The sequence below is a fragment of the Mixophyes fleayi genome, chromosome 3 (assembly GCF_038048845.1).
Source record: "Mixophyes fleayi isolate aMixFle1 chromosome 3, aMixFle1.hap1, whole genome shotgun sequence".
Lineage (NCBI taxonomy): Eukaryota > Metazoa > Chordata > Amphibia > Anura > Limnodynastidae > Mixophyes > Mixophyes fleayi.
Genome location: NC_134404.1, coordinates 54,635,366 through 54,648,378, shown reverse-complemented (window position 1 = coordinate 54,648,378; position 13,013 = coordinate 54,635,366). Strand labels below are relative to the sequence as shown.

Genomic DNA, 13,013 nt, shown 5'->3' with positions numbered 1-13,013 from the left:
GTATCATTTATTACTTGCTGACACCAACATTCTCTCTGTGAGAGATGTGGCAGTTCCTTGGGGTACAGATTCCACGCTCATCGGGCTGGTTTCACACCTGGGGTTTAGAAGAAGCAGATTTCTGTGCTTACAAAAGCTCAGAAATATTAGGCGAGTTGTGATAGGTGTCTCTGCTAGGGGCCCCACTGCTTTCATACTGCAGATATTTACAGCGTGTGTGTGACAGGACAGAGCATTTTACATTCATTTCAATTCACTTGGATGTCAGCAATGCTTTTTTACCTGCTAAGCGAAAATACTATGTGTAATGTTCATGATCCTTACGCACTTTGGAAACTGGTAGTGTGACATAAAAAGGCAGATCCCACTGTTATATGAACATTAGGTAGCTGCTGCTTTTTAACAACATAAAATGATGCTTCCAAATCCCAGGTGTATTACCAGCCATAAGCAACGTCTATATAGTCAGGGATAGTCTACCTGATACACTCCAGAGACCGCATGGGCAGCCCTCTAACCTTCCACAGGGCTGCACATTACCCTTAATCTCATAAATAAGTAAAAAAAAAATACAATTAATCAAAGAGACCCCTATCTGTAATAACATATCAGCAGGCCCTATAGACAAGTGTTACAAGCAGGAAGGAGATGGGAGCCTCAGGTGAAGAATCGGTGGTGTGTGTGTGTGTGTGTGGGGTGGGGGGGGGGGGCTGTCGCCCATCACTGGCAGGGCCGGATTAAGGGAAGGGAGGCCTCCGGGCTAAGGGTCCTGTGTGGCCCCCTCCAATGAGCCCCACCGTGAGCTTATCTTTCCGTTGTTCCACTCCCTGTAATTCTTCCGTGCTTCCGCTTTGCGCTGTAATCTCCTTACTGCAGAGATCTCGTGAGAGTGAGACTATGACTCATAGTCTCACTCTCACGAGATCTCCTCAGTAAGGAGATTACTGCGCACCGCGTAAATACTACAGTGACAGCAGGCAGCTAACAGCATAACATTTGCTGTTAGCTGCCTGCCATTCTCCTTGAACAGATGACAGTCGGGGGCGGGGACGCCCCTGACCCGATGAATGCCGGAAGGCCCCTGAGATGCCCTGGGCCCCTGGGCTGTAGCCCCTTTAGCCCTATTGTTAATCCGGCTCTGATCACTGGTCTAAATTGAGGGAATAGGTTTTCTTTCTATTTAGTGCAGTGTTTATCATTACCGCTGTGTCATTCCACATTATCATCATGTGACCGGCTATAACTTGATTTCATACATTACAAAAGACATTAGAAACAAATTACAAATCACCACTACAGCTACTGTAGGTTAGTGTACTTATTAATATTCTATAAAAATGTTATTAGTTCTTTATGATAATTTCCTTATATTATAAATCTTGGTTTATTTGTTCTGCAATGAAACTTGCACACTTTTCTTATATATTACACTTTGGACAGTGTACAGAACAGCAGCAATTATTCAGAACGACACAGTGAGTAATTTATGTCATTTATTTCCTGAACAGACTCCCCATGATTACTTCATATCCCCTCCATGACTGCAAATACAGATCTGTACTTACAAACTTGTAAGATATAGATTTTCCTTCTGTTCGGTTCCAACATTTATATCAATCAATGTTCTAGCCGTAGGGTTGCGTTTTGTTAATAAATATCCATGTAATTACATAGTAATTTGATCACTGAACATGGAAATCCGACAACTATTTTTCTTAACGGGTGTTAGGAGTAGAATAAATCTCATTCAGAGTCATATACAGGCGTGTACAAACTATTCACAATGAGCTGAGAATTTGCCAAAAGGATACTAATATTATTCCCAAACAGCTCAAATAAAAGTTATTCTGGGAAAAAGCAGTATTGTTTCCAGAATGCTCAGCCGAGATAAAAACTACTGTTGAACGCCCAAAGGAAAACTACATTGGCCAGAGGAGGAAAAAAGCACGCAACCTCCGAGGCTAGACGTGGGACGCACGAGAGCTGGGAAACGGTTGGCAAACCAACTATGTTAATGACTTGCAATTCTCAGGAGATCTATTGTAGTTCATCGACAGCTGGACTGCCATAGTCTTATGCTTCGACTACCCGAAATCTTCTAAATTTAATGATACGTGGGTGATTTTGGGCCGTAGCTGGGGCCTGGGCATTCTCTATTTAAACTCAGTGGTCTGATAGGTCATTAATAAAAGATAAAATATGAGCTGGCTGTATATTCCAATAAACTTGGGGAGACTTTCATGCTGTTTATTGCAATTACCCTGACTATGAACCTCGGTGCTTACATTAAAACGTGTTCCGTATTAGATAACCGTGAGCTTAATATATCTCAGACTAAAATGTCGAATCACTTATACTACATAGGCAAATTTAGTCAGGTCAGAGTTTAACAATATCATTACTAGTCTGAATCCCCAGTGGGTATGTCCCCTTCCACCTTAAGCTTATATGTATCAGTTCAGCTCTCAAATCTCTTCACTACAACATGACAGGCAGGCACTGATTTTTTCTTTTTTTAAAAAGGGCAGCAGAATAATCATTGGAAGCATCAGCTTAAATAATAAAAAAACAAATCACACACACTTATATACCCCCACCTTCCCACAATGCTAAAAAAAAAAAATACAACAAAAAAAATAATCATCAATCATGATCTTAGTCTAAGCACATTGCCTCAGCACTTCTGCCTGAAAGCACTGTTCTCTCTCGATCTGTGTGTTAGGGAATATAGACTGTAAGCTCCAATGGGGCAGCACTGCGGAATTAGTGGCGCTATATAAACAGCCGATGATGGCGATTCCCTGATTAATATGTACACAGTAAACGCATCGTGAAGGGCTTCAGGGACCCTGCCTGCACTGCATCTTGAGCCACTAGAATGATCTGCACTGTACGTAGCTCATTAGAATGCTCTCTGGATTGCATATTAGTCACTAGAGTGTATATAGGACACTACAATGCTTGATGTAATATATAGAGGCCACTAGAATGCTATTTGTATTGCAGAGAGGTCTCTAACATACACATCTTACCCTGCATCCATTGAAAACTAGGCTTGCAATATATTTTATTATAGCTCTTTAAAGAATCAATTTTTCATATATTAAATTAGCTGTGTAAAACCACACTCACATTATAAAAAAATCATACTCCATATCTGACCCTGCCTTGGTATGTGTATGGGTAATGCTGGGTACAAAGTGCGGGCACAGGTAGGCACAATGTGGGGTGCAATGAGTATATAAGCATTGCTGGGCTCAGAGGATTGCACTCTGTATTAGGAATGTACTATGTACAATACTTTCTTTTTTAAAAGCAAGGGTGGGCCCACAAAGAACATTCTATGGGTGGGCCTAAGGCACCCCCAGTTCAAACACTGATACATATAATATGTTCTTCAGAGATGAATATATCCATCTCACAAATAGTTGTATTGTCTGGAATGGACTGTTTAATCTAGCTTTAATAGAGTAGAAACAGAAGCCACCCTTCCTGTCCTAGTTATCCCTTGCTTTCATAGCATTCTTCATTCTTTCCATATCAGTAGGTCTGTGACTGATCCAAACTTTGGATGGACTCCATACAAAGCTAGAGGGACAGCAGCTGCAAGTAGAGGCTTAAAGAAACCCTCTCCAAAACATGTATTCTAATTCTACAACTGTCTTTACTTGGACAAAAGGAAAGCAAATAGAAAAAAAAAAACTCAGATAAACCAATATACGTAGATTAGTTGAAAGAATGTAAAGGAACAGAGCAGGTTTACAAGAATTACACAGAATTAAAGATAAATTTAAAATAAAATACGTTGACTAAGGTAAGAGAGGTACTAATAACATTTAATAAAGTGATGGTCGTAGGTGGGGAATTATTCCTACTGCCACTAAAATGGAGTATGTGTGCCCAACTGCTCATTAATCCCATTTCTAGGTGCATATCCATTTGCCAGACTTTGGAAATACCCAGGTAAAAGGGCAACATGTGAACACAGCCATTAGAAAGTTCAACCTACTTTCACTTTAGGACCATCCTTCATTATTCAAACACTATTTCCCCACTAACATGCTGCTTAGCACTTATCCTGGTCTAGTCCCTTGTCCTCCCCTAATCCTCATCTAGTCCCTGTCCTCCCTAATCCTCATCTAGTCACTGTCCTGACCTAATCTACCCTTACACTCATCTAGTCACTGTCCTAACCTAATCTTTCCTTACCCTCATCTAGTCCCTGTCCTCCCCTAATCTACCCTTACCCTCGTCTAGTCCCTGTCCTCCCCTAATCTTCCCTTACCCTCATCTAGTCCCTGTCCTCCCCTAATCTACCCTTACCCTCGTCTAGTCCCTGTCCTCCCCTAATCTACCCTTACCCTCGTCTAGTCCCTGTCCTCCCCTAATCTACCCTTACCCTCATCTAGTCCCTGTCCTCCCCTAATCTACCCTTACCCTCATCTAGTCCCTGTCATCCCCTAATCTACCATTACCCTCGTCTAGTCCCTGTCCTCTCCTAATCTACCCTTACCCTCATCTAGTCCCTGCCCCCCCCTAATCTACCCTTACCCTCGTCTAGTCCCTGTCCTCCCCTAATCTACCCTTACTCTCATCTAATCATTGCCCCCCTACTCTACCATTACCTTGATCTAGTCACTGATCCTGAACCTGGAAAGTGGCCTGGATCATCTCACAAGTACTGAAGAATCATGTGGTTCTGGATGTTTAATCAAATGAATGTTGAACTTGATATTTGTGAACAAAGCTGAAAGCATCAGTCTATATTTTAGCTCCAATTCTCCAATGTAGGCTATGCATCAATTACTAATAGCAAAATTAAAGAAAAAAAGGCAAAAACTACTTACAGGTACTTAAGGTTATCGAGATCTTGAAACGCTCCACTCGGTATCCTTTTAATTTGATTGTTGTTTAGAAGTCTAAAAAGCAAAAAACAACCAATCTTCAATACAAGTGAAAAGTAATGTGTACAATAATATTTTCAGCAGGGCACCTGTTGGCCATCACGTTTTTGGAAAATAACTAGAACCTGGTTGTTTCGGTTAACCCATCCACTTTCCCTTTTTAGAAGTTTGAATAAACCTAGATCTAAAATGTTTAAGAAATGTAATGTATGGAACCAGTCCAGATTTGATCAGTCCATCAGGGGCAAACGCAGGATTTACAGAGGGGGGTTGCCACACCACGCCGCCAGTGGGCGTGACCAGCATGCATGGGGGCGTAGCTATAATTTTAAAGAGTGCTTGGCTGCTCTCCAACTCTCCCTATCCCCATCATATACATGAGCAATGCTGTGTGTACTACTGTTAGGTGCATGCAACTCTCTTTTTTCGAGCAGAGCCGTGTGAAGCAGGGGCAGGGTCCAGCCACCTCATTTATACAGTGCCTCTGGCTTGGAGAGGTGTTTCCAGGCACTAGGAAAACCCCCCGCCCTCGGTTTGCCTATGTCCATGTTAGACAATAAAAGATTAAGACACATTTGCTGTTTGTAAGGGGACTGTCCACTAGTGCTGCTAAGTCCTGAGTTTACAGCTGTAACTCCCAAATACAAAATGTAATATGGTAATACAATAGAAATCTTCAGGCATAGAATTAGCCTGTAATCTACATTCCACTCCGGCAGGGTCTGGATCAGATCCAGACATAAAGCCGGTTTTGGCTATCTCTGATAAGGAATGTTTACATACCTTACTTGTGAGCAGGGTTTATTTTATCTTGATAAAAGGACGGAAGGGAAATGGGGAGCAATGTAATTGGCACAAGTCTAATAAAACCAGCATTGATGTTGAGAGAACAAAACAGATCTGCTTACTATGCATAAAGTCCTATAAATGCCTAGACACGTTTCACAAACATAATATTGCTTGTCATACAACGTGTTCTGATAATAAATGATTTTAACAAACTACATGAACACGCTGTTTTTCAAAGTTCCCCCCACAGGCTTTTGTTATACACAGCATGACATGATAGGAAAGTATCATATTTTGGCAGGTTTGACTCAAAATAAACTGTAGGTATTCATTATTTTTTTTCCCCATAGTGAAAATGACGATTTTAAAGCGGCAATCCCCGGACCCCACGTCTATATTCCATTATGCAGGCGTGGGGTCCGGGGATTTCCGCTTTAAAACCGGCATACCAAATGACGGAATTTTACACCGTAGCTGTTTAACACATTCGGATGCTACAGTGGACGTGAATTTCAAGCGCCGGACAAAGTCCATGTCTGAAATATGGTATGTAGTTATTTGAGTAGTGTAGGGCTAATAGGCATCGTTATTTCAAAGTCGTTTACAAGCATGTCGGATTTAATGTGGCCGTTTTAACGTACCCCACCCAGTGTGCACAATACCAATAACAAACAATCCCACTGACATGTATGCTAAATGAGGCTGTATGCCAAATACTTTACTCGGGCATTTACATCAATATAGATGATCATACAAACAGGATATGCTATTAAAAATATACTTACAAAGTGTTTAGATTCTTCAAATGTCTAAATGCACCTGGTTGAATATCCTTTATTCTATTGAACCGTAGATCCCTGCAAGACAAGAACATAAACTTTAAGTTATATATATTTACTAAATGTGCCATGCAATTTAAATTACATATAGTGTCACGAAAGGAGCGCACTATGTTATAGAAGAGATGACAAAGGCTGAAGCCTTGCCTGCTACAGTACAGCTTGCTAGTGACTGGTTATAGATATCAAGGTATACAGGGAATTTATGATTTAGAACCTGATGACATCAGGCAGAGGACGCAGATGTGGACTATAAATAAGGGTATTTGAAGCCGTACTACAGACAAAAAGGTAAAAGTTAGACATGCTTCATTATTAACTAGTACAGAACAAACTTAGTGATATCACATTTTTCGACTGAAAACAACTGTAAATAAATACAGAGAATACTATCAAATCTTAACGTTGCAGCAACAGATATATGTGCCTAGAAAATGTTGGGGTACGTCCAGGAATCTATGCTGGCCCAGCTCCTGTCTGCAGCTCTCACTTGCCAGCATCATTTTACACTGAGCGCCAAAGCATTTGATTCAATTTTACGTTAAACCTGGACGGCAGCCGCCTTGTGGGGGAAACTTGTGCATTCAGGGTGAGTCACTCAATGTCCTCAGCAGCCTATGATTTACATGTATACGGCAGAAGGCTGAAAATATGTTCCCATGAAAGTGTGCCTGCAGGCTGGTGACAAAAAGCTGATGGGAAGAGACTATGGGAAACATATTTATTCGTTTATCTAGGCGGAAGTGGGCCATTTTCAGCCTCACGACCCATTCTCCCTCTAAAGAACATCTGTTACAAAAATGTCAATAACATCTCTCATTAACCTTGATTGATTTCCATATAAAAATTTCAGAGAAACGTTTCAAAACAATGTGCATAACGGCACTGATAAAGGTCCCACAATAGAAGAAATGTCCTCTCTTCAGCAGCAAAACATTGTACCTTAGAGAACTGTTGAGGGGCGGAGTCTGCTAGGCCCAACTATGTGGGTGGTCTGGGTGAACTTCACTGACTCCGCCCAACCGAGAGCTCAACAATGCAAAATTCCAATCTTGGAAGAATAACTATAAAGTATAAAGAGATTCATTAAAAACTTTAAAAGATTTTACAAAGTATAGGGCAACTGCAAGTTTCCAATTTCCATTCAATAAGTAGATGCTTAACAAATGCCAGTGTAAAATAGCTTCAATGATCACAGATGTGTCATTTATCAGAGTACGCTAAATCCAGCCCTATGATGTAACATGTGGACTAAAATAACACAGACAATTAATAGCTGATATACAGCCACAGTAAAGCTCACATGTACCTAAACATGTATTTTTTTTTAAATATGTTTATCCAGTATAGCAAATATGCATGGTTAAACATTCCAAATGAATGGTAAAAACACATCTGGCTATGCAACAAAATGTACATCGTGCACATTTTAACTCACATCTTTGTAAACGTAGGATTCCGCACTTCTGGAGATAAAAACTGCATATACTGTAGCTTTAAATATGCAGTTACCCCATTCAAAGGCTCATTGTTCATATTTCTAACACTTATATAGGCTAAATACAGAATTTCGATGACCATGTGCAAGTGCTCTGAGAATATAGGAATTTGTGTGGCTATAGTTTATTAAATAGAAAAATTGATTAGGCAAAGAAATAAATGTATATATTCCACAACAAGACTAGTGTATACAGTGCTGCTAATCATGATCCCTTTGTCAGTCAGTGCTATAGATAATAGCATTGAAACAACTGCATAATCCATTAGACCCATGTCCCAATTAGTCACATTCAACAGCGTAACATGAGGGCAATCAAAGAAAAATAAAAAACTATCTGCTCTACCCTAAAGCACCAAAAAGCCACCACATCTTCAAACACCTGCAAAACCACCTCTACTAACATACAACAAAGGGAATGTCAGCTGCTGGCGACTCAAATGCTGAAACTACTGAGGAAAGCTGAGAGGTCTCCTACCTCCAAGATCACTATTTGGCACATTCAAATTGTTCTGTCATTCAAATGTGGTTTCCACTAGCAATAACGTGGGCCTTTCATAAAACCACACTGGTTAAGGGAAAGGCACTGTATTTTTCCAGAGGAAAGAGAGGGCTGGATGTGTCTTGGTGGTGGAGGGGGGAGACCTTCTTTGCCTTTTAAATTGGTTCTGTGTAGATATATCACACCCACGGGCAACAATGCCGACACTGGCCGCGACCCACGGGCAACGACGCCGACCCTGGCCGCGACCCACGGGCAACGACGCCGACCCTGGCCGCGACCCACGGGCAACGACGCCGACCCTGGCCGCGACCCACGGGCCACGACACTATCATCATCATCATTTATTTATATAGCGCCAGCAGATTCCGTAGTGCTTTACAATTGGGAACAAACACTGATAAGACAATACTGGGTAATACATACAAACAGAGAGGTAAGAGAACCCTGCTCGCAAGCTTACAATGTATAGGACAATGGGGGATAGAAACACAAGGGCATGTGCTACATCATATTGCACAATGTACCAGCTAGAATGCAAAGGTAAAAGTATTGAGTGGGCTGTGTGTGTGTAGCAATGTTGGTCAGAGGGTCGTTGTCTTGCGTTAGCTGTGTAGAGGATGGTAATAGGGTAATCTAGGGAACTAAGATGGTGGTTGAGGAATATCACAACCTTGTCTGAAGAGGTGGGTTTTCAGTGAACGCTTGAAAGCTTGAAGACTAGAGGAAAGTCTTCCTGTGCGAGGGAGGGAATTCCACAAAGTGGGTGCAGCCCGGAAAAAATCCTCTAACCGAGAATGGGAGGATGTGATGAGAGTGGAAGAGAGACGCAGATCTTGTGCAGAACGGAGGTGTCGAGCAGGGAGATATTTTGAGACAAGTGAGGAAATGTATGTCGGTGCAATTTTGTTGATGGCCTTATATTTTAGTAGAAGAATTTTATATTGGATTTGTTGAAATACAGGCAGCCAATGTAGAGACTGACAGAGTGGCTCAGCAGAGGAATAACGGTTAGTAAGGAAAACCAGTCTAGCCGCTGTGAGCAAAATAGATTGTAGGGGTTCAAGTCTGACTTTGGGAAGACCAGTAAGGAGAGAATTAATGTTTTTGCGGTGTCTTGTGTCAGACATGTGCGTATTCTAGAAATGTTCTTTAGGTGTATGTAATATGATTTAGATATAGAGTTGATGTGTCACAAATGTGTCACCTTGTCCATAACTCCATCAAATACGAGTATAAACATGCAAAGGATGGTGGAGGATTACTTTCAAGAGGTAGTTGATATGGAAATGTCAGACAGTCCCTTTCCTTACTGGGAAGAAAAGCAGGCCATTTGGAAACCCATGTACAAACTTGCTTTGCAATACCTAAGCTGCCCACCCTCCAGTGTGTACTCTGAACGAGTGTTCAGCACAGCAGGGAACTTAGTCATTGATCACCATAGAAGGTTACTTCCCAAAAATGTGGAGAAAATTATGTTTATAAAAATGAACTACATCTTCCACGAGGAAGGCCTTCACCATCCAAGCACTGACTGTTCTCTAATGGCGGATTCAAGCGGCGATGAATTGATAGTCTGTGATGATGAGGTACACACTGATGAGGGTGAGGATGAAGCTGAAGATGATGACGATAACATCTTTTTAAAACATTCTATGTAAGTCTAAGGTGCAATCTACCCCCAAAGAGGAAAGGGACTTGTGGCATTTCCATATCACGTACAGTCTTGAAAGGCTGCTGTTTGGGCAATTTATGCTTAAGGGTAGGGTGTCATAGACAGAGTGACCCCAAACTGGCTTTGTCCATTTCTCCTAATATTGTACAGTCTATAACGGCTGAATTTTTTTGTATTTTCAACAAGTGGAGGGGGGCCTAGAGAGCCAGAAAGCAAACTGCCTTTTTCCATTTCTTTACATATTTAATTATAAGTGTAGGGTGTAATATACATCCAAAGATGATGGCTGCATTGCCAATATGCATAGATGGAGAGGAAGACAATCTGTTTTGTGTGTAGAATAAATGAAGGCCTACCTACCAGGAATTAAACTGTTTTTTGGATGATTTATTACCTCTACAATTAGATTACTTATCTATGAAACAGGTGGCGCACTAAATTGGGTTATTTTAGGCCCAAAAACATTGATTTTCCAACAAAATAGCAAAACAAAACCAAAACCAAAACACGCAATGGCGGTTTTGCAAAACCAAAACCAAAACACGACAGTAATCCAGATCCAAAACCGAATCCAAAACCAAAACACGGGGGCCAGTGACCATCTCTACTCCTAACAAAGCATATTTGGTTTAGTTAACACAGTTTCAAGGATTTGTTGAGCTGTATGTACCTTGAGAAGCATGTGAACTTTATAGTACCCCACGTCTCCAATTTGTCTTGAATCGAAAACAGGAAACTAAAAAGTCCTTCAACAAAATGTAAAAGTGATGTTACACAGACTAAGTGACGCAATTACATTCCTTAAATCCATATGTGTTCCAACACTTCAAGTATATTTAAATCATGGGCTATCTGAATAGCTACAGAGGATCTACGCAGCGGCAGATAGACAAATGTAAAGGATTTGAAAATCATATTTTTTTTTGTTTTATTTATAAAGTGATGTAAAGCTCTTGAGACTAAAAAAATGATATGACTTCTCTCCAAACATAGATTGGAATCATAGCCTGCAAAGCTTAATATACAAAGTTTTTAGCGTTCTTAATCTTAATAGTAATTTAGGAAAGTCGGAAAACTATAACCAAAAGACATACACAAATTGGCAATACGAACAAAAAATAGTACTAATTAGCAATCCATATTGTACGGACACGCATGGGCACATACACACAGGCACTGAAAGCCTGTAGCAAAAATGCTTCACTTTAAACAGAGCATTCAAAGCTTGTTCTCAAAGCATCCCTACAGCATAATGTACTATGTTCTTAATGAGTTCTGCTACAGAACTCCATTACATTACATTACTGCAACAGATGAAATTGACATGAAATGAACACTTGCCAGAAAAACTGTGCAAGCATTCACCTACGTTATGTTTTTGGAACTATCGGCAATAAATGTAACTTATACCCGATTCATACTGCGCCAAAAACCTGGGTTTTGCCGGGGAAATCCCAGACGACCCGGATCATGGTGCAGTATGAATGGTCCCAGGTCTAATTCCCGAGTCATCAGATGCGGGAATTAGACCCGGGTCTTCTGGTTGGGTAATTCCCGGGTCTGCCCCGGGAAGCCTGCACTATGAATGGTGCGACCCGGGTTTTTCAACCCGGGTCTCACCAGACACAATGTTAAAGTAAAAAAACAAAGAAAAAAAAAAAAAAAACATCACAAGAGGAGCCAATCAGAGCTCCTCTTGTGATGTTGCCATGGAGACCAGGGCAGACCCGTGTTCAGTATGAACACGGTCTACCCCGGAATTTGACTCCGGGGGAGCCTCTGCCCCCCGGCAATATCCCAGGTTCATATACCCGGGATATTGCCTGGGTGGCGGTATGAAAGCGATATTACTAAGCTTTATGAATGAGAGTTGAATGTGTATTACAAGCACTTAGTGCAATGATTATGTAGAATTTTGCCAGAAAAACTACTACCCATTATATTCTTCCCAGAATCCATAAGGAAAAATTCCTGGTAGCATGAGGCGGCTGTCTATTTTTACACTGTCACACAAACAGTTCATGTAACACTTCTCATCCATTCATAAAAGTCGTTACGGGGGGAATGTAATTGCCTGCGATGTTCTGAGGGACATCGTAGCTGCGCATTTTTACCATTTATACGGTAAAAAGATCCCTCTCATATTTTCTTGCACCTCTATGGGGCGTGAGCAAAAATTAGGGATATTTCTGTGGAAAACAATCTTCACAAAGTGTCTCACGGCCGTTCCATAGACACCTTGAATCTCCCCTTATATATATATCTTACTTATGTACAACTAGGGGAACTAACGACACAGTGTACAGACATGCAGGGGTGGGTTTCAATGGAGTCAATCTTAGATAGAAATCAATCCCCAGAGGGTACCTATTTAAAAACTCAAGTTCAGGCAACAGTGAAACCACATGATAAATACCCTTTCATGAAAGGCACTGAATGAAGCAAGCAATATTCATAAAACCACAACAATAACAAGTCTATTTATCAAGGTCCTTTGAGCTGAAAAACCCTAAAAACGAATAACCGCATTATTAAGTATAGAAATGATTTATAAATATAGGATCGCAGCAGATATCGGCTACAGTCCCACTGCTATCGTACACAAAAGCAGTCCCCATAGGTTTCAAAGAGGACTGCTAGTTTGTGCGATTTACCAAGCTGTCCACAATAAGGATGGCATTAGCCATTGAATCCTGTGGGGAGAGAAGGGCAGTAGCGGGATAGCTGAACCTTCACCACAGCTTACCCGCTCTCCCCTCCAGTCACCAACATCATCGTTACGATGACCGATAATTAAAACCCATTA

The 13,013-nt window shown here is 41.1% G+C and overlaps 1 protein-coding gene across 1 annotated transcript in view; it reads right to left on the bottom strand.

Moving 5' to 3' along the window:
• PXDN (peroxidasin) overlaps window positions 1-13,013 on the bottom strand; it is an 89,259-nt gene that overhangs the window by 42,680 nt on the left and 33,566 nt on the right. The window contains exons 2-3 of the mRNA XM_075201514.1: window positions 6,479-6,550; window positions 4,848-4,919 (exon numbers count right to left, since the gene is read on the bottom strand). Coding sequence (XP_075057615.1) covers window positions 4,848-4,919; window positions 6,479-6,550 — 144 coding nt within the window. The remainder of the gene's footprint in view (window positions 1-4,847; window positions 4,920-6,478; window positions 6,551-13,013) is intronic.